At 32.8% G+C, this 23,041-nt stretch overlaps 1 protein-coding gene across 1 annotated transcript; it reads left to right on the top strand.

Annotated features, from left to right (window-relative positions):
- The first annotated feature begins 215 nt into the window (after window positions 1–215).
- LOC113398711 (organic cation transporter protein-like) lies at window positions 216–21,150 on the top strand. The gene is made up of 6 exons (XM_064216959.1): window positions 216–519; window positions 3,974–4,193; window positions 10,680–10,935; window positions 18,219–18,851; window positions 19,427–19,605; window positions 20,159–21,150. Exons 1-6 carry the CDS (start codon window positions 347–349, stop codon window positions 20,372–20,374), a joined length of 1,677 nt encoding a protein of 558 aa, XP_064073029.1. The 5' UTR covers window positions 216–346; the 3' UTR covers window positions 20,375–21,150.
- The last annotated feature ends 1,891 nt before the right edge of the window (window positions 21,151–23,041 follow it).

Raw genomic sequence — 23,041 nt, forward strand, 5'->3', positions numbered from 1 at the left:
TGTGGACGTGAATTTTGGCAGAGTAACATTATCCCTTTTTTTTTAATATATTTTTTTTATTTTTAACGTTTAATACATGTCAAAAGTTTTGTGTATGCATTAAATACTCGCTCTACCTTCAATTAATTGCCAAACAAACATTTAATAGTTAAAGAAATTGTTCGTTGCTTCGATAAGCGAATGCAATGAAAAAAACTAACTACAATAAAAGTCATGAATCGATCGAATCTCGCGCACTATAACCCCGACGATTGAAGAACCGCGTCGCGTCAGAAATACGAATAAAATATATTAAATTACATAAATAGTGATGTGCTAAACCAATCATTCGATTAATTCGATTAAAATGGATCCAGAGAAGAGTAAGGATAGCGAAGTGACAGTGGACGACATTTTGCAAATACTAGGACCATTCGGAAAGTTCAATATATACAATTATGTCTTGATTTTGTTCCCTGTATTGTTGGCAGGAATGTACTCGTCTGTGTATAACTTTGAAGCTATGGATCTCAGATACAAGTAAGATTACCAACCCTGTATATTCATTTATATTTAAAATTATTAATGAACGAAAAAGCAGGTTTTATGTACCGAGAAAAACGGTCATTTTAATATTATTGTGTTCAAAAACAGTGTAGGTTTATATGAAATAAAATGTGTTACTTGTGTAATTATGTATCTGTGAAAGGTTCAGTAATTTAAAATATTAGTAATATTTTTATTTAATAATTTCATAAATTTTAAAATTAGAATTGCGTAATTTTCAACTATAGATAATAAATTTTATTTAAAAATATCTTACATTCAAAAATAGAACGTGAAGAAATGTATTAGATAAACTATTGTAGATAATGTGCGTACACTTATGTAAGAGAAAAAGTTACAAAACAAAGTAACTGTTCAAATAAAGTAACTATGGACTAAACTTTATGGCTATTATTAAAAGACATTTTAGATTTTGTGACGTCATATAGTAGTAACAATGATTCTTTATGTCAAACTAACGTTGCTCGCTCCCTCCTACACTTCGCTTTAAACTTTTTTTTTTTATAAAATTAGACACTAACTAAATCTAAGAATGACCTTCAAAATGCTTTAACGTATTAGGTGCTGTATCTGCCAATATAATGTCAACTGTAACACTTGAATTATTACGAGGTCTAATATCGAGAATTACGCTGGACTGCGTACCAATAGAACGTTGCTAGGAAGTCCTACCACGATTTCGCAATGCAAATATTGAGTCGATCACTACTAAACTTGCAACGAACAGTATAATCACATAAAACCAAATACGAAATATTCGGATAGAGTTCTGATCGGATAGATTTGTTTGAAAAGTTGTCCCGTGATTGGATCGTAAGTAACGGTTTTATAATTATGTGTTTAATAATCGTTTTATTTATACTTGATTTGTGGTTTTGATTATTATAACGAAAGTCATTATACAAATTTTATATTACATTAAATACTAAAACAGCGTGTCTTGAAAGATATTTAAGTTTCGGTAAGAAGAAATAGAAAGACCTAGTACACCAAATATTGCGCGCAAATTCCTTTTAAATATTAAGAGATAAATATTCGTTTATAAGGATTAGTTTCCTAATAAATCCAATTGAATAATACTAAAGAAATCAACAACAATCGAATATTTGCTGTAAATATATTTAATCGATTAAATTAAATTTGGAATTGTAAATTAATTGCGAAAAAAAAAAAATATAATAAAATTTTTTAAAATATTTTTATGTATATTTTAATATTCTTTCACATCTTCTTAATTGAAGTGAAGACGTTAAAGCTACAGTCGTATGTTTACCGTCTGGAAACTATTAAAAAATAAATTTAATTCATAAACGAAATGTACATTATACAGTGTTGATGAAAGCATTAAATGCCTGTGTCATAAAATTCTGCTCGTCTAAGTTTATATTTCACTAGCTGTGCCCGCGACTTCGTGCGCGTTGTTTGAATTTTAGTTATTTGGTTATTGTAGCGTGATTTTCTTTTTATTATATATATAATTCTAAAATAAAAGTAGCCTAAGTTACTCCTTATTACATCCGCTAACTGCCGGTGAAAGTCCCGTCGAAATCGGTTCAGCCGTTCCAGAGATTAGCAGCGGAAAAAAGGAACAGACAGACAGACAAAAATTGTAAAAAAAAATATTTTGGTATATGTACCGTGTACACATACATATGCATTTAGTAAAAGTGGGTTATTTTAATATAACAAACAGACACTCCAATTTTATAATATGTATAGATTTAACTTATTATTATGAAATAACAAAAAAGTGTAAAACATAGTAAACGACTAAAACAAATTTTACAGATAAATAGAAAAAAGGAACCATACAGATTTTTAATTTACTAAGTAACGTAGATGCGTTTGTATATTACATACAAGCATGCATACACACAAATGGGAAAATCAGATAGACAGGTATATCTGCCGAGGACAATAACGTTACAAACACCAAAAAACGCAAGATACATTATTATTTAAAAAAAAAAACTAAATCTTTTTATTATTTTAAACTGGGATACGAACCCAGGACTTTGTAATCTACAATCTTAAAAGATAGCCACTAAACAAAATAGTCAAATTTAAATTGTATATCTACACTACTAATTCAATTTGAAGAGTATTAGTTTTACTCAGCTAATCTTAATATTTATCAGTACCTATGTCTAGCGCCTATTCCAAACACTCTTCGTAAAGACAAACATTGTCATCGAACAGACGCGATACATAGATCGAGATAAGCCTGTGATATTCACAATCAGTGGAATTATTTACATAGTAAGTAATTTTGTGGAATATTGTTGTACTATAAATAAAGATAAATGCATCAAGAACTGTTTCTAGTTCATAATATAACCGAGCTATTAGCAAACCACATTGAATATGTAAATCAAATGTTTGTCAAACAAATATTTTAGCCCTTTTACGATTGGCATAAAGTATACTAATAATATCTGACTAACACATGGAGCAACTTTAAATATAAAATCTATACTATAAAACGTAAAGTGAATGTCTCACTGCTCAGTCAAAACCTCCTCTTGGGGTCTTTGAGCTTATGTCACCGCTGTTCCAATATCGGTTGGTGGATAGACATATTTTTATTCGGCATATACAGATTTCCTCAATATGTTTTGATTCAACGTCATTAATATTTTTAACGCATAGATTTATACATAAAATTGAAATAAGTAAATGATATACATACGTATTTTGCAACCATCAAGAGGCGATTCGACGAACTGTTAAATGATTTCGTATTATAAATTCTCTGAATGATCGTATATCCCGTCGCAGGAATGTAATGATTGCGAGAAATTCAGATAAAAGTGTAAAGAATCCCGTCCTCTTCGACGATGATACGCACTATATAATTCAGAAAGACTATAAATGATACGAAAGTATTCCAAATAATCTATTTTTGATTCTATTTAAAAGTCTTATACTTTTCAATGATAGTCAAATCCTATCAATGGTTCTAAAAAATAAATAACGTCATACTTCAGAAGAAACACGACGAGTTTTTTTGTCAAGCTGTCTAGAAATCGTTCTTACAAAAAGCTTAAGGCGATCATTTTATTTTCAAGAACGTTTGAGAGTATTTGAATATGATCTTTGAATAATGAAAACTTTGGAGTGATTTCGGGGAACCTGTTATAAAAAATATCACAAAACAAAGCGATTCGTACAGTTATTTTATGTTTGCTTCTAGTACTATTGAAAGTGTTTCGTATTACGTTTTTCTAACTATCATTGCAAATGGTCTATATATGCAGTGCTTTGTTAATTGTTTTACAGCTTAAACACTTTTTAATATCCTAAAACTAATTATGCAGAAATATAATACAATTAGTGAATACGAAATAATATTACAAAAAATTGGGAGAGTATTTGCCCAAATTTAACAATACTTTTATATTGTTCCTCTAAATATCTCTTATTACAGATGCTCGACGCCAGAATGCGAAGACCCGGAGGTAAATTTCACGATACCGCATCTAGAAGATGGATCTCCGTCAAAATGCCTTCGATACGCATTTTTCAACGTCACCGACACAAACTCCACCCAAGGCAACGATACGTGTTCTCCGCACTATTTCGACACATCCTCGGAGATCGAGTGCGACTCGTACGTGTATTTCGAAGAACATTCTATTGTGAAAGAGGTAAGTTGTGATATTTATAAATTATTGGGTAACTATTTTGATGCTTCTGAGGCTATACCGCCATTTGATTGTGAAAGGATATCTCTTTCTCTACTTACGGCTTTGTCATGAAAATAAAATAAAAGAACAAATATTACTTCGCTTAAGATGTCTTTATCGATTTTAGCACGTTGGAAATAACATTGTTTTTATTTGTTAAATCTCGTATCGCCAGTGTAAGTGCAATAAAGTCTAAAATTTATGTACGAATTAAGTGAAATCGTATTACTGAATGATACGGAAGAATATGAATATTTTAATAAAAAACTTGAAAGAATAATCAGTTTTTATGCTCTCTTGTAAATAACATAATTGAATATAAATACGTCCTTTTTAAATTGCGATATATATTTAAATTAAGTAAAGTATTCCCGCCAACGTTATACATATCTAAATAAATTAAAAATATTATTTATTTATTTATGATTATCAATCATATGTGGTGTGAATATTGTAAAAGTCGTATCTACATTCAACCCGATACAAAAAAAACAATTATATCTATATTAAGAGGTACTAGGTAGAGGTAGAGTTCTATGATCTTATCTTATATACCTTCTGTCGGCTTAGGTCAAGTTATTTTTTCCGAACCCGTGATAGTTTTTACTTTGACAATCAATAATTAAGTGTTTAGTGTGTGAGCCGAGATGGCCCAGTGGTTAGAACGCGTGCATCTTAAGCGATGATTTCGGGTTCAAACCCAGGCAGGCACCACTGAATTTTCATGTGCTTAATTTGTGTTTATAATTCATCTCGTGCTCGGCGGTGAAGGAAAACATCGTGAGAAAACCTGCATGTGTCTAATTTCAACGAAATTCTGCCACATGTGTATTCCACCAACCCGCATTGGAGCAGCGTGGTGGAATATGCTCCATACCTTCTCCTCAAACGGGAGAGGAGGCCTTAGCCCAGCAGTGGGAAATTTATAGGCTGATTACGTTTATGTTATGTAATTAAGTGTTATATAATAAACAATATTGTATCGTGAATTCAAACTAGAATATGATTACGAGAAGCCGGCCAATCGTACCCAGGAGATGTTATGAAGAAAATAAATTCCTCGGTAGACCACAGCCTCACGATTTAAAAGCGATGATTATAAAATCTCTTTACGTGACAAATTTTAATAAAATGCTATAATTGTTCTATGTAACTATAGACAACAAGTTGCTCAATATTTAAAGAAGGCAAGTTGATAAATCTTAGGTCATTATTAATTTTAAAAACTCAATAATTTATACGATGGAAGGGGTTTGTGCCAGGCTGTCAGGGTAAGTAACACCAACTGATCATATAGTCTACCGTCAAACAGGACTTTGTATTGTGTTTGTGAGCCAATGTAGCTACAGGCACAAAGAACATAACATCTTAGTTCCCAACGTTGGCCACGCATTGGGGTTTTAAGGAAGGGTTAAATACATACGAGTATACATATTTGGAACATCACCAATGTCTATGGGCTAAAGAAATTTGTGCAAATTTATATTTATAAATTTTCAATACGACTCGGTAATTATTGCTATCTGCTTTACACGTATTAAAATATATACCATCAATCATACGAAAACATTGCTCTAGAGGAACCTCTTAAACCTCACTCATCGGAGCTTTTAATTCATTTGTAAAAGGGATCATTTATGTGGTCCCTCCAAACATTTCTCTTCATCCTTGCGATACGATATTCTATACATATCTACATCTCAATGAACTTCTGTTTATAATAATATAATTACGATTTCTATATTGTTATCAACAGCCTTAAACCTGTGTTAGTGGTTTTAGAAATTTTGTTACAAGCCAAAATAAATCCAATATTATTATTGATTGTCAAATTAAATACGAACTGTTCTGGCCTGATCATTCAGGTTATCTTGAAAAGACACAGCGGGTTTTTATTTTGTTTTTGTAAATTTTTATTTTTTGAATATATGTTATATTCAATATAACAAAAAATATATATACAAATGGCATCCATAACGTATAAGCCTAACAGCCTTATTCAAATCTCAAGCGACTAATAATGTCAAGTTTTATTATAATTAATTCAATTATTTAGTACCTATACTTATATATATAGCTTTAGTATATATACTTTCCCTTTTTTAATATTAATCAATATAGATTGTACGGTGTTTTACAATATTTTTATGCTCGTGTATCATACGAGAAGGACCTCACTTTGATAGGTAGCAGTAAACAGTTCTTATTATTTTTTGTCCCAAGTTCATATCATTTACCTAGTCAACAAATTTGTTGTTTAAACGAATGAAATATCTTAGTATTTTTGCCTGCCCTAAGCGAGGATTAAAGTATGAAGGGGGATTGGATCATGCTTGTTAATCAAAGGAAGCCTGCTACCCTGTTAACCCGTGGCGGCATTTGGACGTAGGTAAACTACCGCGCGATAACTAAATGTACCTACATACCTCTTTTGTGTCGACAGCGCAACTAGGGTGTCCACACGACGCGTAATCAATTACATAGTTTTTGGTTAACTTTACTTAGAAGTTTATTAATATTTATGTTATATGTATTTTTTTGTCATATATGATCGTCAAATATCACGTCCTTAAATATCGATAGTATTCAAACAATCATGCTGTATAATTGTATTGAAATGTTGGAAAAGAGTAAGAGGTCCTTCTCGGTAGAATCTACATTTCAGATCAATCTGTGAATAATCCACTGCTGGGTTAAGTTTTCCTTTTTCTAAGAAGAAGATTTGAAAATGTAGGTGGATAGATATTTGGCGTATCTTCATCCAACACATGCAAGTTTCCAGTTGATGTTTGCCATCATCGCTGGACATGAAATGAATCTATATAAATAAAAATGAAAGTATTTATATGCCGTAAGATGTAGGCCATTTATCTGATTGTGATGAATCTTCAGTGAATTTTTCTGCTATCGCCCGAACCAAAATGAGTAGCTGAATCTCTTCATACAATTTCACCAAATGAAAATTCAGTGATGCCTACCCGGGTTTGAAACCTTCTTTCTTGCCTTCAACCCACATGACAACGATGTTGTCCCTCGTGCCTGTAATTACACTGGCTCACTGACCCTTCAATCTGGAACACAAAAATACTAGGCATTGCTATTTGGCGGTAAAATATATGAGTCAGTGGTATCTGCCCAGACGGCCCTGCACAAAGTGCTGCAACCAACTAAAGACCCTTAGATTATTCATATATAGCACTACAAAAGAACTAAAACAAACTAGCCGACTTTATCACTTTGACGTACATGGTAGCGGCGCTTGACACGCGTCAAATGTACTAGTTTATTAGTGTGTTATTTATTTCCAAGTTTTCTTAAGTTTGATAGTCCATTTAGACATATTAATAATCAAAGTAAAGATTATTTGTTACGTGTATGTAACAGAGTTTATAATTTTTAACCTTCATTCAATAATGGAACGTATCAACAGGTGTCGGTGACGATTATTTATTTTGAGTATTTATTTATCTTTTTCGATGTCAGTGTTGTGTGAACGCCGTACGTGTTTACATTTTAAATTCGTATTATGATTCACATTCACGTGATGGCAGGACTATGGTTAATATTACTGGGGCAACGTTGGTCGTGATCTCAACACATCAGATAGCCAATTTATCAGTCTACCTACATTTCAAATTAAAAAAAAATACATTTCAATTAACATTGAAAATAGCATTTTTAGTTGACAGAAGGGTATTGAATGACATCACCGTTTATAATCAGTCGTCAAAGTCCTGATGATGCTTACGAAATTGACACAACTCTGACAGGTTCTGTTCCCTGAATCAAAAGGTTTCGCGGTTTTTTTTTACGTTGTCCGTTCACCTGCCTAAAACTGAACTTAGCCTATTTAATTCATATTTGAAAATGAAATTCCAAAAGTTCTGGTATAACTAACTTTTATTTACAAACAAAAGCCGAAACCTCAATTTTCGTATCAACTTCAAAAATTACGAACTTCGATACAAAATTAACCTCCACAGAGGACGAATTTACACACGGAACTCATTTGTGAAATTTAATGATAGTTGTATCTGTCAATCAGTATGTCAGTTCATCGATCGGCCAATCAGTCAGTCAAAATTATATTATTATATCATATAATTTTATTTTATAATATCAGATTTATAGCACATGATAAAAAATAAACTTAACAAATTGACTTTTTATTCAATTATTATTATTAATAAAAGACTCATAAGTCTGTCTAATCGATTTATACGGAATTTATAATTATGCTCTTATCGAACAATGAATTTTCGCGAAAGTAGTGAAAGATTAGCGCTGTATATTCTTGTATAATTACTAATACCTACATCGAAAATTTAGGTACATTGTTTTATTGTTTATACTTGGTAGTACTAGGCTTTGTTAAAGTCTGGGTAGGTACAATTGGTGGTAGATTGACGATGTAAGGGATGACGAATGTTTGCTACCGTGTTTGTGGGTGGGGATGACCACTTATCATCAGGTAGCCTATTAACAAACCTACCTACCAATTTCATTTTTTAAAAAATCATGTCAAGATATACAAATTGTATAAAACTGATCTGGATTTATCCAGACATGCTTTACCCTAATAGATATCTTAGGAGATACAGATTCCTGCTTGAAATATATTTACGTAATAAAATTTAAACTAGACAAATACTAGATTACGAGATGGTTATCGTCATCAAACATGCCTCGAGAAAGCTACAACTGCACGATAGCGAACCCATGCAGTAGTTGCAACATCACGTCATACGAAAAACTTCGTATTCTACACCGACAACAGCGAAAACGCGTTAGGGAGACACGTGAAGAGGGCACAAATTGCAACCACTAAGGAGATTCTAGATTACAATCTCAAAATGGCGATCCTTAATTGATATGACCCGACAAACTGGCCAAATGCCAATCAGACCAGCTGAGGAATTCAGAATCCCACAAAGACGACTCGACTAGTCGCCACAGTACAAAATGCAGATGCAATCTGTCATCAATATGCAATCCAAAAACTTATATTATGATGTTATCTGACAGTCAAACCATGCAAGCGCATTAAAATAACATCAATCGAATCTTATACATACATACATCTATATAATACTACTCGCGAGAAATAACATAAAAAAAACATAGAACCTAGTTTATTACGTACAAGCTGGATTGTGTCTATACCAATACAATTTAAATAAATGCACTTGAAAATCTAACTCGTATTTTTCATATTTATGAAGCATAATTTAGTCATAGTACTAACAACATAGTTATCATTGTCACATCGAAAAACAAAATTGTTTGCGAAATTGCTTCATACTGAACGATTACTGCGTTTAAACTGCCGTTACGACATTATGCTCGAACAAGTAAGTTTATAAATTCCTGCAAATGTTTAAAGTTAATTGAAATTTACTTTTTAAATGACCAATTTAGTTACAATATTCGTTAGTAATTTTAATTGTAATGGAAACATTCCATATCCGAATACTCATAAAAGCACTCATTATGATATTAAAATAAAAAATATTTTGGTAAATCTTCCGTGTTAAGACCGCAACGGTATAATTCTAGAACAGGGATTTTTAATTTGCTTTGCATATTATAGAAATAAATAATTATATCGATAGTCAATTAATTCAGCTTTGACATGGTAGTTAATAGCGTCCGATAAAAATACAGAATTTTAAAGGAGATTTTAAATTAAAAACATGTTCTAACAAAATAACTACAAAACGTAATTGAACGATAATTTCATACAAAATTACAGTGCTTGTTTGATTCGTATAAAACACTTGCTTTGGTGTTAAACAAAATACGATTGTTATTACAGATAAAGATAATTGACTCATTTGTACATCTAATTTAGAATTCCTCGTGTGTTAAAGCTGTTGGAAAAGATTAGTGTTCATTGCTGCATTATTATAATATTTATTTGTTTATTTTACAAATACGTAGAAGATGGATGATAACCATCAATTAATCTTACATATTACTTGGTTGCCTTTGTCTTATGGAAGCCTGAGTATGTAACACTCATCACATAACACGGTAGGATTACCGCTAAATAGCAATACTCATTGTTGAGTTCCAGTTTGAAGGATGAATGAGCCAGTGTAACTACAGGCACAAGCGGCATAAGAGATAGGGTGGTGATTGGACGATGTATGGGTGATTTCTTTGACAATACTAATGTTCATAGGCTTTGGTGACTACTTACCATGAAAATGCCCATTTGTCAGTCTGCTAAACTTACCATCTAAAAAAAAGGATCTTAGCCCATAGACACTATAACTGCAAGAAGAACTAATCAAGACCATGGGGCCAAGGGGGAACAGAAAATGACGTTGGTAACTTAACATCTGACCCCCCACTACCACACGCGGGCAAAGTCGCAGATAGAAAATAGTTTTTTAAGTTGTAAATTTAAAAATCGAAACTGTATAAAATATTTTTCTTTTTCAGTTTAATCTCGGCTGCCAAGATTGGAAGCGATCGCTAGTCGGAACAGTTCATAATGCTGGATTCTTCATATCTATACCTCTGACCGGGTTGATCTCGGACAGGTTCGGACGACGTCTTGCGCTCGTGTTTGCAAGCGTCGCAAACGGAGTCTTCGGGGTCATTCGGGCGTTTTCGTTGAATTACGAAATGTTTATTGTTCTGGAATTCTTGGAACCGGCGCTTGGTGGTGGAGTGTATACAGCGTGTTTCGTTCTTGGTAAGTTTTATTATTCAACTAGGGACCCGCCCCGGCTTCGCACGGGTTCAATGATTATACTAAATATAGTGCAGAATGTCTTACAATGTTCACAGTTTTTCAGTCGTAAGACAATACAAACCGCTTTGTCCCTGCCATTTAAATCTGTAGTATCTTCGAATAAACTTTTTACGAGAAATAAGCCATCATTTCTCGTAAAAAGTAAAGAATAATAAATTGATATTGTGGGTTGTCCCTAAGAGATAAACATATGCCATGATGGACTTTTTTGTAGACCTTTTTAAGGTGTACAATACTGAAGTACATTATATTGATCTACCTCGTAGAGTTCAGCCAACGTTTGCAATGTAAGCGCAAAAAATGTGTTTATTCACGACATCACTTTAGAAACCTTTAGAAATATCACTGTTTCTCTGCAATATTGTGCATGCATTATACATATAAACCATCATCCTGAATCACTATATCTATTAAAAAACACACAGATAGACAGCGGTAAGCGACTTTGTTTTATACTATGTAATGATATCAAAATATTCTTTATTCAAGTAGGCTCATAAAAGCAATTTTGAATCGTCATTTTACAGTGTTGAATTATCACCGGTTCGGAAAACATGTAAAGTTAATTAGGTGCTAGTAAATTCAAAGTGCATACAATATGTAACAACAACTTTTTTTTTAAATATTTATTGAATTATAAATTAATTATAATTCATTTGACTAAGCAAATGACTCCATAAGAAACATTAATATAGGCCCAAAAATATATGCAACCATAGATTAAAGTTTGAAAAAGATTAAAAGCATACTCTACTGAATAGTAGGTAAACATTAATTTTGCATTTCTTTAAGTACATCTAATATTTAGCAATTTTTTTAATTATAAGAATCGAATTCCTGACCAAGTAACACACAGAACATTGTCAGTGCGTCGAATGAAATATTTACAAGTTTTTTTTATGCTATCGACAAATAACAAATGCGGAACCATTACAGTCGTGGTCTAGTATAAATATTTCCTAGATCGAGAATGCGCAACTTAATTAAAAACAAATCAATACTCTTGTGTATTTTTCTCATAAACCATATAGATATAGGAAATAAAACGCCAATAGCTGTTAATGCAAATTAGGTACTTATTTACCTGCTGAAACTGCGTTTGATATATATAATTATTTATACATTTTATACATACTGGATTTTTTTAAACATGGTCCAGCATGTTGGCCGTCTAATGGTAAGTGGTCAACACTTTGACACGACCGCCGTGGTCGAGTAGTGTGTGCACCGGTTTTCATGGGTACGCCACTCCGAGGTCACGGATTCGATTCCCGGCCGAGTCGATGTAGAAAAATTTCATTAGTTTTCTATATTGTCTCGGGTCTGGGTGTTTGTGGTACCGTCGCTACTTCTGATTTTCCATAACACAAGTGCTTAGCTACTTACATTGGGATCAGAGTGACGTATGTGATGTTGTCCAATATTATTTAACACAGCCTATAGACTTTGGCGCCGCAAAAACTTTTAACCAACCTTGGGAACTAAGATGTTATGTCCCTTGTGCCTGTAGTTACATTAATACACTGACCCTTTAAATATACACAACATTACTACAATAATTAGTATTGCTGCGTGGCGGTAGATTATATGATGAGTGGGTGGTATTTATCCAGACGGGCTTGAACAAAGCCCTACCACCTACGACAACTGTATTAACATGGATGAAATTATTTTCATTAAACATTTTATAAATATAATATCGGACATCTGACATAGTGTGGCGACATCTTTATCAAGGTCACAGATTTTCTCTCGTGGTATTTATTTTTGATCTAGAATGTTATTTAAGGGAATCCGTATTAATTTGATGTCGCGTATCCTCTTAATATTTTACTGAGTAAATCACCAGATAAAAACAAAGTATGTGAATCCAATAAGATTTTAGATAGATATTAAGACATAAGACAGAACTGGCAATATCGCTCTATAGGATTAGATGTGATTGTATGCTCTTAATCTAATTCAATGATTCGGCCAGAGATTAGTACGATAACGTTCACGTAACTAAACCCGTATCAGCAACTAATCAGACTTAAAAAAGCAATAATTGCAAGGGTTGAGAAATTCAAGTAAACCATCAAGTAAACAAATATTTGAATATATTCCTGTCCCATATTTAGTGCATTCGTCTAAATATATCTGTGTCCAATGTTCAGTTCAAAATTATTCTGTAAACAGTTTTTCTGTAATAAGTTATAATTCTTGAATATACCCAAAAATAACCTGAAAAATAACGCCTCAACGATATATTCAAAGGATTAAATGAACACATTAAAACTACAAGATAAAGATATAATTGCCATAAAATTCTTAGAGAAAACATTGTTACCGTGGACAATAATTCATGTTCCTGAGGTCATAAAAATATATCACCCGTACTTGTGCTCCCGGGATGCGAGCCATTATTAAGCTATGATAATGTTCCTATTGTTAACACTATTATCATTAATTACATCTTATGAACAATATCCTGTAGATTGGACAAGTTTTATGGATAGACTAAGCAAAAGATCAAGTCTTTTTTTTATAATATACGTAGGCGGACGAGCAAATGAGCGACCTGACGGTAAATAGTCGTTAACGCCCATAGACATTGGAACTGTAAAAAATGTTAACCATTCCTTACATCGCCGAAGCGCCACCTTGGGAGCTAAGATTCAGCTCACTCACACTTCAATCCGTAATACAACAAAACTAAGTATTGCTGTTTAGCGGTAGAATGTCGAATGAATGGGTGGTCTAAATAATATGAATATCTAAAATTTTATATGGTTATCACGCAGCATCACGACTATACACAATATAATACCGCTTTAGGTCGTATCTGTAAGATATTGCCCTCACCAACTATTAAGCTACCTAATTAAAACAAAAACAGTTTTTCAAATCAGACTAGTACTTGTTTAAGTTCAACGCGTTCAAATATTAACTCAACTCGATCAATTGTGCTCTGATATAATTTATACTAAATTTTCTTTCTAAAGTACTATATACATACAAATATAATATACATAATATCATTTGAAACACTTGACCCTTGAAGTAATAGTGTACAAACCTTCTTTTAAAGTATATCACCTCGCCTTATTGCCTCCGCTGGAGACAGGAGGGCGTGTTTTATTTTTTTGCCCAAAGGATCGGAATTGCGATTCAACGGCGAAATGATGCTGGCATTCTTGCCCCCATTTCACGCATGATTTGTACAATTACTTTGTTTAACTTTTATTTGTATATAATTAAAACCTTAATGCCAAAAAATCTCATGTGAACAAATCCGGAATTTCAAAATCAATGTTAATATGTGGGTCCAACAACTGTGACGTAATTCGCCCAAGTACTAGCGGTTGCATATTGCATTCTTTCCCGTCATCAAAACGAGCAGAAACTTCTAGAATATTTCGTATAGTTCCATATATATATTTTTCGTATAGCTTGATCTTCAGAAAAGCGGTTTTGAAAGTAAATGGAAAGAGATAAACGCTTGCAACATGCGGGGCAAATGTAATCACTCTGAGAGCTAGAGAGAGGATCTACTAAGCGTTTCAAAAGATGTGCTGTATAACAGTACTTAATAAGTTAGTAACGGTAGAACGGAAATAACCATAGGAGATGATACAAGTCGATAAAAAAGTACTAGAACTGAAGTTTACATTGAGAGAACAGAATAATATTCATTGTACTGTATTATGTGGACTGTACTTATAATAGTGACATTATTGGTGGGTTCAATGATCGAATATGCAGTAAGAACTCCCAAGGTGGAAGCGGTTATGGATAGAGTGGCGATGCGGAGGATTACGAGATGAGGGATTTTGTTAAAGGCCGACTGAGTAGGTATCATGAATTCTACCGCTAAACTACTACATACAATAGTTTGCAGCATATTAATTATGCTGATGGTGTCAGTATAATTTCTGGTACAAGAGATAAAACTTAACCATCAGTTGGCATATTTACAAAACTACCAACTATTATAAAAAAAGTAATCACTGCAAAAATTTTATATACGAATATTTGGAATTTATTTGAACGAATGTAAAGAAGACTCTACATTTCAATCTAAACTCCGAATTAAATCTACAAATTCCAGACTTTTACCTCACGTACAACCAAAATATTCCTACATTAAAATATTTTTAACGAAACAAAAAGAACACACAAAATCACAAGGACGATTCTATCACAATAACAACTCATAACTGAATACCCTCAAAAACATTTCCTCGTACAATTTCCTATGGTCTCGTTCACGTTTAGACTTGTGAGAGGAAGTCGGTGAGGTCAACGATTTACGACTGGACAGACGACAATAGTGCTTTATATGATGATACCATTCTCTGTCTAGATAATAATTCAAATAAATATGGTTACTGTTTTAGAAATATATATTAAAAACTATTTACAAATAAATTACTAAAATTTCTATAAATTGACAACGAAATAATTACTGTCAATTACATTGATATCGGTTTATTAATAATTCTGTTTTTATTTTTATTTTTTTTTGGGTGATACCTACCCAGACGGACTCGCACAAAGCCCTACCACCTCGTAAGTCATTAAGCAATAGCCACAAATGGCTTACTCATCTCTTCGAGTAGTATTATTATTTGTTTACAGTCTGTTATGATGGGATTAACTAAATTAATTAATAATTAACTAAAAATAAATTGAAAGCTTGTACGGATAAAGCAGGTTGTTAAACTAAATAAAAGGTTTTATTTATAGTCTGTAATTTTGTTTATAAAATTACGGGGCAACGATTGACTTTCTACGGTAAACTCATTTCTGGCAAAAAAGGCAAAAACAAATTAGCTTAAAATGTACCTACGAAATTTTGGATAAAAAATTTACGGTTGAGTGGGCAGTAGTAAATAAAGAAGTTATAAATACTAATACTTCCTTGAATTGTGATTATGGAACGAATATTTTTTATTGCTGTTCGCTGTTTTTTTTTCATAAATTATAAATCGAGGTTACTGTAAATTAATTTTAAATATTACGTTAAATTCGTTTTGAATTGGACGTCATAGTCTCTGATCTAAGAAAAACAGATTTTTCAACTTCAATTAGAATTTCAAATTATTTAATCTTCGGACAACTCGAAATTAAAATTGATATAAAGTAATATTTAATTAATTACGTGTTTTTTATGATACATGTAGGTGGACGGTCACCACCGCCCATAGACAATTGCGCTGTAAGAAATACTAACCATTCCTTATATCTCCAAAGCGCCACTGACCTTGGCAACTAAGTTATATGTCCCTTATGCCTGTAGTTATACTGACTCTCTCATCCTTTAAAGTATTACTACTTGGCGGTAGAATATCTGATGAGTGGGTAGTACCAACCCAGACAAGCCACTGGGTAGCACAAAGCCTTACCACAAAGTAATTATTAAAAACAGGAACGTTACGAAAAAAGTATAAAAATAGCGTATCACCGAAAGTCGATTGTCAACATTTCACGAGTGAGATACGAAGTGGACTCTTATAGAGCTGCACTGCTTAATCGTGCTTTCTAAATGATAGTAGTTTTTTAAATCCTTGATCCTCCTTGTCTAATTCCCATCTTACCGAAGAATTCAAAGGGCACGCGTAAAAGAAATAAAGATTTAACTGCAAACATCACAAATTATGAAAATATATAAGGACAGAAACAAAATCTAAATGTATATAAAAAAAAAACTATTACTTATTATTAATTATTCCAAATCTTTGATACTCGGCAGGAAAATTATTTTGTTATATAATATAATTTTCCTAAAAAGATAACTTAACATATGATCTCCAATCTTCTTATAAAGTTATAAAATCGTTTGTCCTGACTGATTACTGCTCAGCCAAAACTACTGAGTCTAGACTGCTGAAATTTGTACAAATTTTACCCGAACGAATTCGCGATCAGATGATATCATTAAGCAATCTGATTTTACCATTACATTTTTAGTTAACGTTTTTAATTATAATATGTAGAGAAGAATAAAACTAACATTTCTGGTATGTCAATACCAGTACCAATACCAGTATAGTGATCTAACATATCTGACGAGCCTAGATGGCCAAGTATTACCACTTGCATCTTAACCATGATTTCGGATTCAAACCCAGGCAAGCACCACTGAATTTTCATGTGCTTTATTTTTGTTTATAATTCATATCGTGCTCGGCAGTAAATGAAAACATCGTGAGAAAACCTGCATGTGTCTAATTTCAATGAAATTCTGCTACATGTGTATTCCATCAACCCGCATTGGAGCAGCGTGATGGAATATGCTCCAAATCTCCTTCTCAAACGGGAAGTAGCCTTAGCCCAGCAGTGGGAAATTTACAGGCTGTTAATGTATATCTGAAGTAACGGATTCGACCTCAATTTTAGTTTGCTATGGTATGTCAATTACCATAATTCAACACAGTTGTATTTTGGGATGTCAGAGGCGTTCAACCGTCTCCTTAACGGCTCGTCAGTTATGTGACTAATTACAGTTTTTGTTCACCCAATATTTCCGGTGATCTTTGTTCAGCTTTCATACTCGTGTCCCTGACTAACTCGATAACGCATGACTTGCTAATTGATTACCAAAAAAGGGTGCTGTTCATTTACGGATTAAGTTTCTTTTGCTGGTATCTTAAATAATAGTATACCAAACAGTTCCTGAAAATTCTGATGGGCATTTTGTATAATTTTTTTAACCATTGTACCTTCTTTGTGTCTGTTGTGTGTGTAAACTTTGCTTAATTACAAATACAGTCAAAGACAGACGCAAACAAGGTACCATCGAGCGAGGTGAGATTGTGCACCAACGCTGACCCAGAAGAAATTTACAAAACACTCTTCTTGATTATTCGTATAAAAGTGTAATAGCCACTACCTATGTATATTAAGAAAATACACATTTAATATAATTAATAATACACTACTCAACGAAGATCATCTTTAAGTCAATAAAGAAATCATTGAGAGAGTTTGAGACGTAGAATTCAATGCAAACTTTTTAACATCAATTTGCAGTCATAAAATAGATTACGATGCCCCTTGGCAATAAAATGAATTATAAATATGATATAACAACGCCACGGACGGCATGTTTTGCAGAAATTATAATGCATAAATAATAATAATAAATCTTAAATAATAATCTTAGAAAAATTTTAAGATACGGACGGTTCATGATATAAATTTCCCAATTCTTTTTAATAACTTTTCTTATCTCTTTACAGCGTTAGAACTGGTGGGACCAAAAGGAAGAGTGTTCGTCAGCTTATTGTTCAACACGATGTTTATTCTTGGAGGAGTTACTGTTACTCTTCTCTCCTGGTGGCTGCAAAGCTGGCGATACTTGCTCCTGGTTATATACATACCAGCTATTCTTGTTTTCTTCTACTTATGGACTCTAACTGAGAGTTTCCGATGGTTATTCAGCAAAGGACTATACGAAGAAGGTCTAAACGTCCTTAGTAGATGTGAGAAGGTCAACAAAGCTACCGTGCCGAAAGATCATTACGATCAAGTAGAAAAGAACGCGATGAAACAACGCGATGCTAGAAAGTGTGAGGTTCTGGCGACTAATCAGTCCACATTCAAACAACTCCTATTATCTCCAATGATATGGAAACGACTATTTACCTGTTCTTTCCTATGGACGACGTCTACTCTCGTCTACTATGGTCTTTCTATCAACGCAATCGAATTATCGGGAAATAGCTACTTGAATTATATCGTCGTCATAATAATTGAGGCTCCGGCGAATGTCTGCAAATTGATTTGCTTAGACAGATTCGGTAGAAAGCGAGTTATAGCAACTGCTTTTATGATGACTGGTATTATACTTATTGCTTATGGATTTTTACCAGGTAATTTATTTTAGTATCTTTATTCAATATAGATGCATTACACTTAATTACACCTGATAAGTTCTGGGGAAAGAAACTAAGTTGGTCATTTTATATGCCATCTCCCAAAAATATATGTATTTTGAAATCAATACTACGATCTCATAACTTTATATTAGATTTATATCTTTATATCTTAACTAGCTTGAGCGTATCCTTACTATTTGATACGGATTTGATTTCCGCTTGAGGCTGATGACCAAATATTTGTTTTTGCACCCTTGTACTTCTTTTGTCATTATTTGCAACAAGGGCAGATTACAATCGTTCCATTTTATTTGAATTCCCGGATCACAGCAAAATAATCGTTAAATTTAAATAAGAAAATTATTCTAATCTGAAGTGTTACAGATTTGCAAAATTGGGTTTGAGAATATTAGATGACAATCGATATTTTAAAAATGGATAACGTCTGATATAGCTCTTATAATAGTAGAAAACAAATCCGTACAAATATCGATACACAAAACAACTGCCATCACGAACTAAATTCTTAATGTTTCATCTTTTAATTAAGTATTTTCTTTTCTTTCTAGGTGGTAACTGGTCTACAGCCTTTTATTTGGGCGGTAAATTCTTCATTACATTAGCTTACAACTCGTTATACATATTTGCGGCTGAGGTTTTCCCAACCAATTACAGGACCACATTGTTAGCGATTTGTTCCACTATTGGAAGAATTGGTTCTGCAGTCGCCCCTCAAACTCCTTTATTGGTAAGTATTGTTATTAAGTCGTTTTCCTTAAATTATTTGATTTGCCCAATCATGTTCAGGTAGGCGAGTGATTCAGAGAATCCTAATAGGTTAACGACACGGCTATCTTTTTTTTTGTTTTGTTTTTAATTTTTTGAGTGTGTAATGTAATAGAAGAATTCTCAAGCTAAAATATATTATTTGTCTTATTTCTTCTAAAGGAAACTAAATTGTTTAATTTAAATAATAAATTATTGAATTGATTAAATTCTGATCAGGCGGTTATTAAAATATTTTTATTGTGGTTAACTATTTCGGTTTAACTTACGTTATATATAGAGCAATACTCGTAATTACTAACTCTACGACGTAATTGCATATAACTACGAAATCCATCGTGGCGCGACTTGGAGCGTCTAAATTATGTCCACGTCGTGATAATGACGATAATAATTTCAAGCATTTCTTGATAAATAAGAGAAGTTAAACTGGGCGTTGAAATATTACTAACAGTTGCAATTGCAACGGTAGATGTTGTAATTGTTTTTAACAAAAGAATTATTTTTCATTTCAGTCACGATTCTACGAATTCCTTCCGACACTTGTTTTTGGTGTCATGTCTGCATTATCAGGAATACTGGTTCTCACACTGCCAGAGACTAATAATCAAAAGTTACCAGACTCCTTGAAGGAGGCTCAAGAACAGGACAAACATAGAGATAGAGAAGACATCGGAGATAGACAACCAGGAGAAACAGAACGGAGAGTAGATACAAAGACCAAACTATGAGTAGTGAAATTATCTGGTTAATTTGAAAGACTGAATAAATAATAAACAATTGTTCTATGGTGATTAGTGTAAAAGAATCTTTGACTATACTTTTTACATATTTATCATACGTATTATATCTGTACATAATTTATAAGCAACACCAGTAGGCAGGCCTGTCTTAAGAACAAGCGCCCGCGCAATCAGCAGTAGTGTTCTGGCGAATTTCTCTATAGAACGAAAACAGATTTCAATGGTCCAAGACTTAACCATCATCAGAGTTTTTGCACTCCGTGCACCCAGACGGCCAAATCTACTAAGTTATTATATATATGTTACTAATGGTATGTTCCCTATTCTATGCAGATCCTACTTCGACTATTCCTCACAATAATTAACCTCAGCTTATTCTTAACTTGGGACAAATTCTACTAATTTATATCGGCTACGATACGATACAACTTTGACCGAGCTGCAACTGGATCGTTGTGCTTGTAGAATAAGTAGTCAGCTGAACAGCAACGATTACGTATCTTTCGATTGACTGTCTATCAACTGTCAGTTTGTTAGTAGAATTTAGACGTGCCTGCCAGTAAGTATAATATGTAAAAAAAATGTCTCATTTATTTATACTTCTTTAATGTACAAAACTATAGTGTTAACGCGAAACAAAATAATATTTCACATATAATTATGTGCATTTTAGACATTCTGTGATTTAAATGTATAAACTGTATAAAAACCATGAAAATATTAAGTAAAATAAATTATTTCTTTACAAAATTTTTTACGCCAAATTAACTTTTATTTCTTTATTCAAGTACACCTTATATAGGTACATAAGGTATATGTAACTTAAATAATAAATGTGACAATAGGTACATACATGAATATCTATATTTATGGCGTACTAAAAATGTATTGTTTTCATTGTGTGTTCGATATTTTTGCATATTTTGGATGCTTCGAAGCCAGTCGCTGTTCCATTATATTTGGGAGAAGTGGATGATTTAAATAATTAGATGACTTGGTGTACGGTTGTATATATATTATAGATCACTTTAAAATCGATATTTCTATGTATGTGGTAATCTTATTGTTATTTTATACTTGGATGAAGCTGACTATTCACTGTACCATTAACGCACTTGTATATAAGACTTGTATATAATAAATGTTTATAAAAAAAAATAAACAATCATGCATGCCGGGTATTTGCTAGTTAACAATAACAATATAAATTTCTTAACTCTTTTCCAAAACAAGATGTCACACGTAACAAATTACATTTTATAATTAGATTACAACGATATATTTAGTTATTTTTTTTATTAACTGGCGTTTTCGCGATCATAATTATTCGTTTAGCACGTGATCCCATTCCATGCTACGTGACCGAGTGGACTTTGAATTAAAAATAAAAAAGTGCAAACGTAAAGATTAGTGCAGATAGATAAAAGTCAGTTTTATATGAATACTAATTCAACACTAATCTGTGATTCTCATTTCAATTAAAATTATTGTTTAATCCGCTGTCTAGGTACAGTTGCAATTAAAAATATATATTTAATCGCCTGTTATACGTTACGTACTCTTTAATGTAATTTAAGTATCAACCTGTAAAGATCTCACTATTGGGCTAAGGCCTCTTCTTTTTAAAATAAGTTAGGAGCTTATTGCAACCCGCTTTGATAGATATTTATCCAACACAAGAATGTTTTCCTTCAAGATCGAGCATGAGAAACCAAAATCGATAGATGGACCAGGATGAATATTCAGTTAGGATTCAACTGCTCTAGCTACTGAGGCATTTCTACTTGTACCACTGGCTTTCAACTTCGATTTTCGATGGTACCTTTACTAATTTTCAAAATCGGTGGTAGGCAACGAACTGTGAAAATATATCCCTATTACGAAGTGAGATGAATAAACGTAATACAATAATATTAATTTTAAGATCATCTAGAAATTTAAAGACCGAATAAATACAATATTGATAATAATGTTTAGGTACCTGTCTAAAAATATTAATCAAATTGTGATTAATAAAATTAGTTCTAATAATTAATTTTAAAGGAAAACCGCAGAAACAGGCTCTGTCGGGATGATATTGTAGTTTGGGCAAGAGATTCTGTGACAGGGTTCAGTGAAAGAAAGGGAACCACAGGTTTTTGAGGACACACTTAATATTTGTTTATTTTTAAAATCTATTTTCGCCTTTAGCAACGGACACATGACAGAAACACTTCAGTGTCGGCGCGCGGTAGAGCAACGGTCTAGGGTGCCAAATTTGGGAGGATCTGAAGTTCCCCGAGCTGCATACCATAAAAAAATCTTCCACGATTTTTTCAGGCCAAAATTCGTCCTGAAACTGGACCCTTTTGGACCCAGTCCTACCCTGGTCGAATATAACAGGGCAATGTCCAGCTCGGGACGTCTAGATCGTTGACGCCGGCCCTGAGTGTAACTTTTTAAAGATATAATGTCATGTAACGAAATAGAAATGTATAAACGTGTCGCGTTAAAATTTTACATTTAAATCTCGTCCACCTATCAACTATCGAAACGCCGTCTAAGTTCCAAAATATGTAAATCAAAACCCTACAATAGCATATATGACATATATGAGTATTTATAGCAGGATTCGGACGAATTCGTGTCAAAGTATTACCGAGCTACACATATCGA

This window comes from Vanessa tameamea, chromosome 14 (assembly GCF_037043105.1).
Source record: "Vanessa tameamea isolate UH-Manoa-2023 chromosome 14, ilVanTame1 primary haplotype, whole genome shotgun sequence".
Classification (NCBI taxonomy): Eukaryota; Metazoa; Arthropoda; class Insecta; order Lepidoptera; family Nymphalidae; genus Vanessa; species Vanessa tameamea.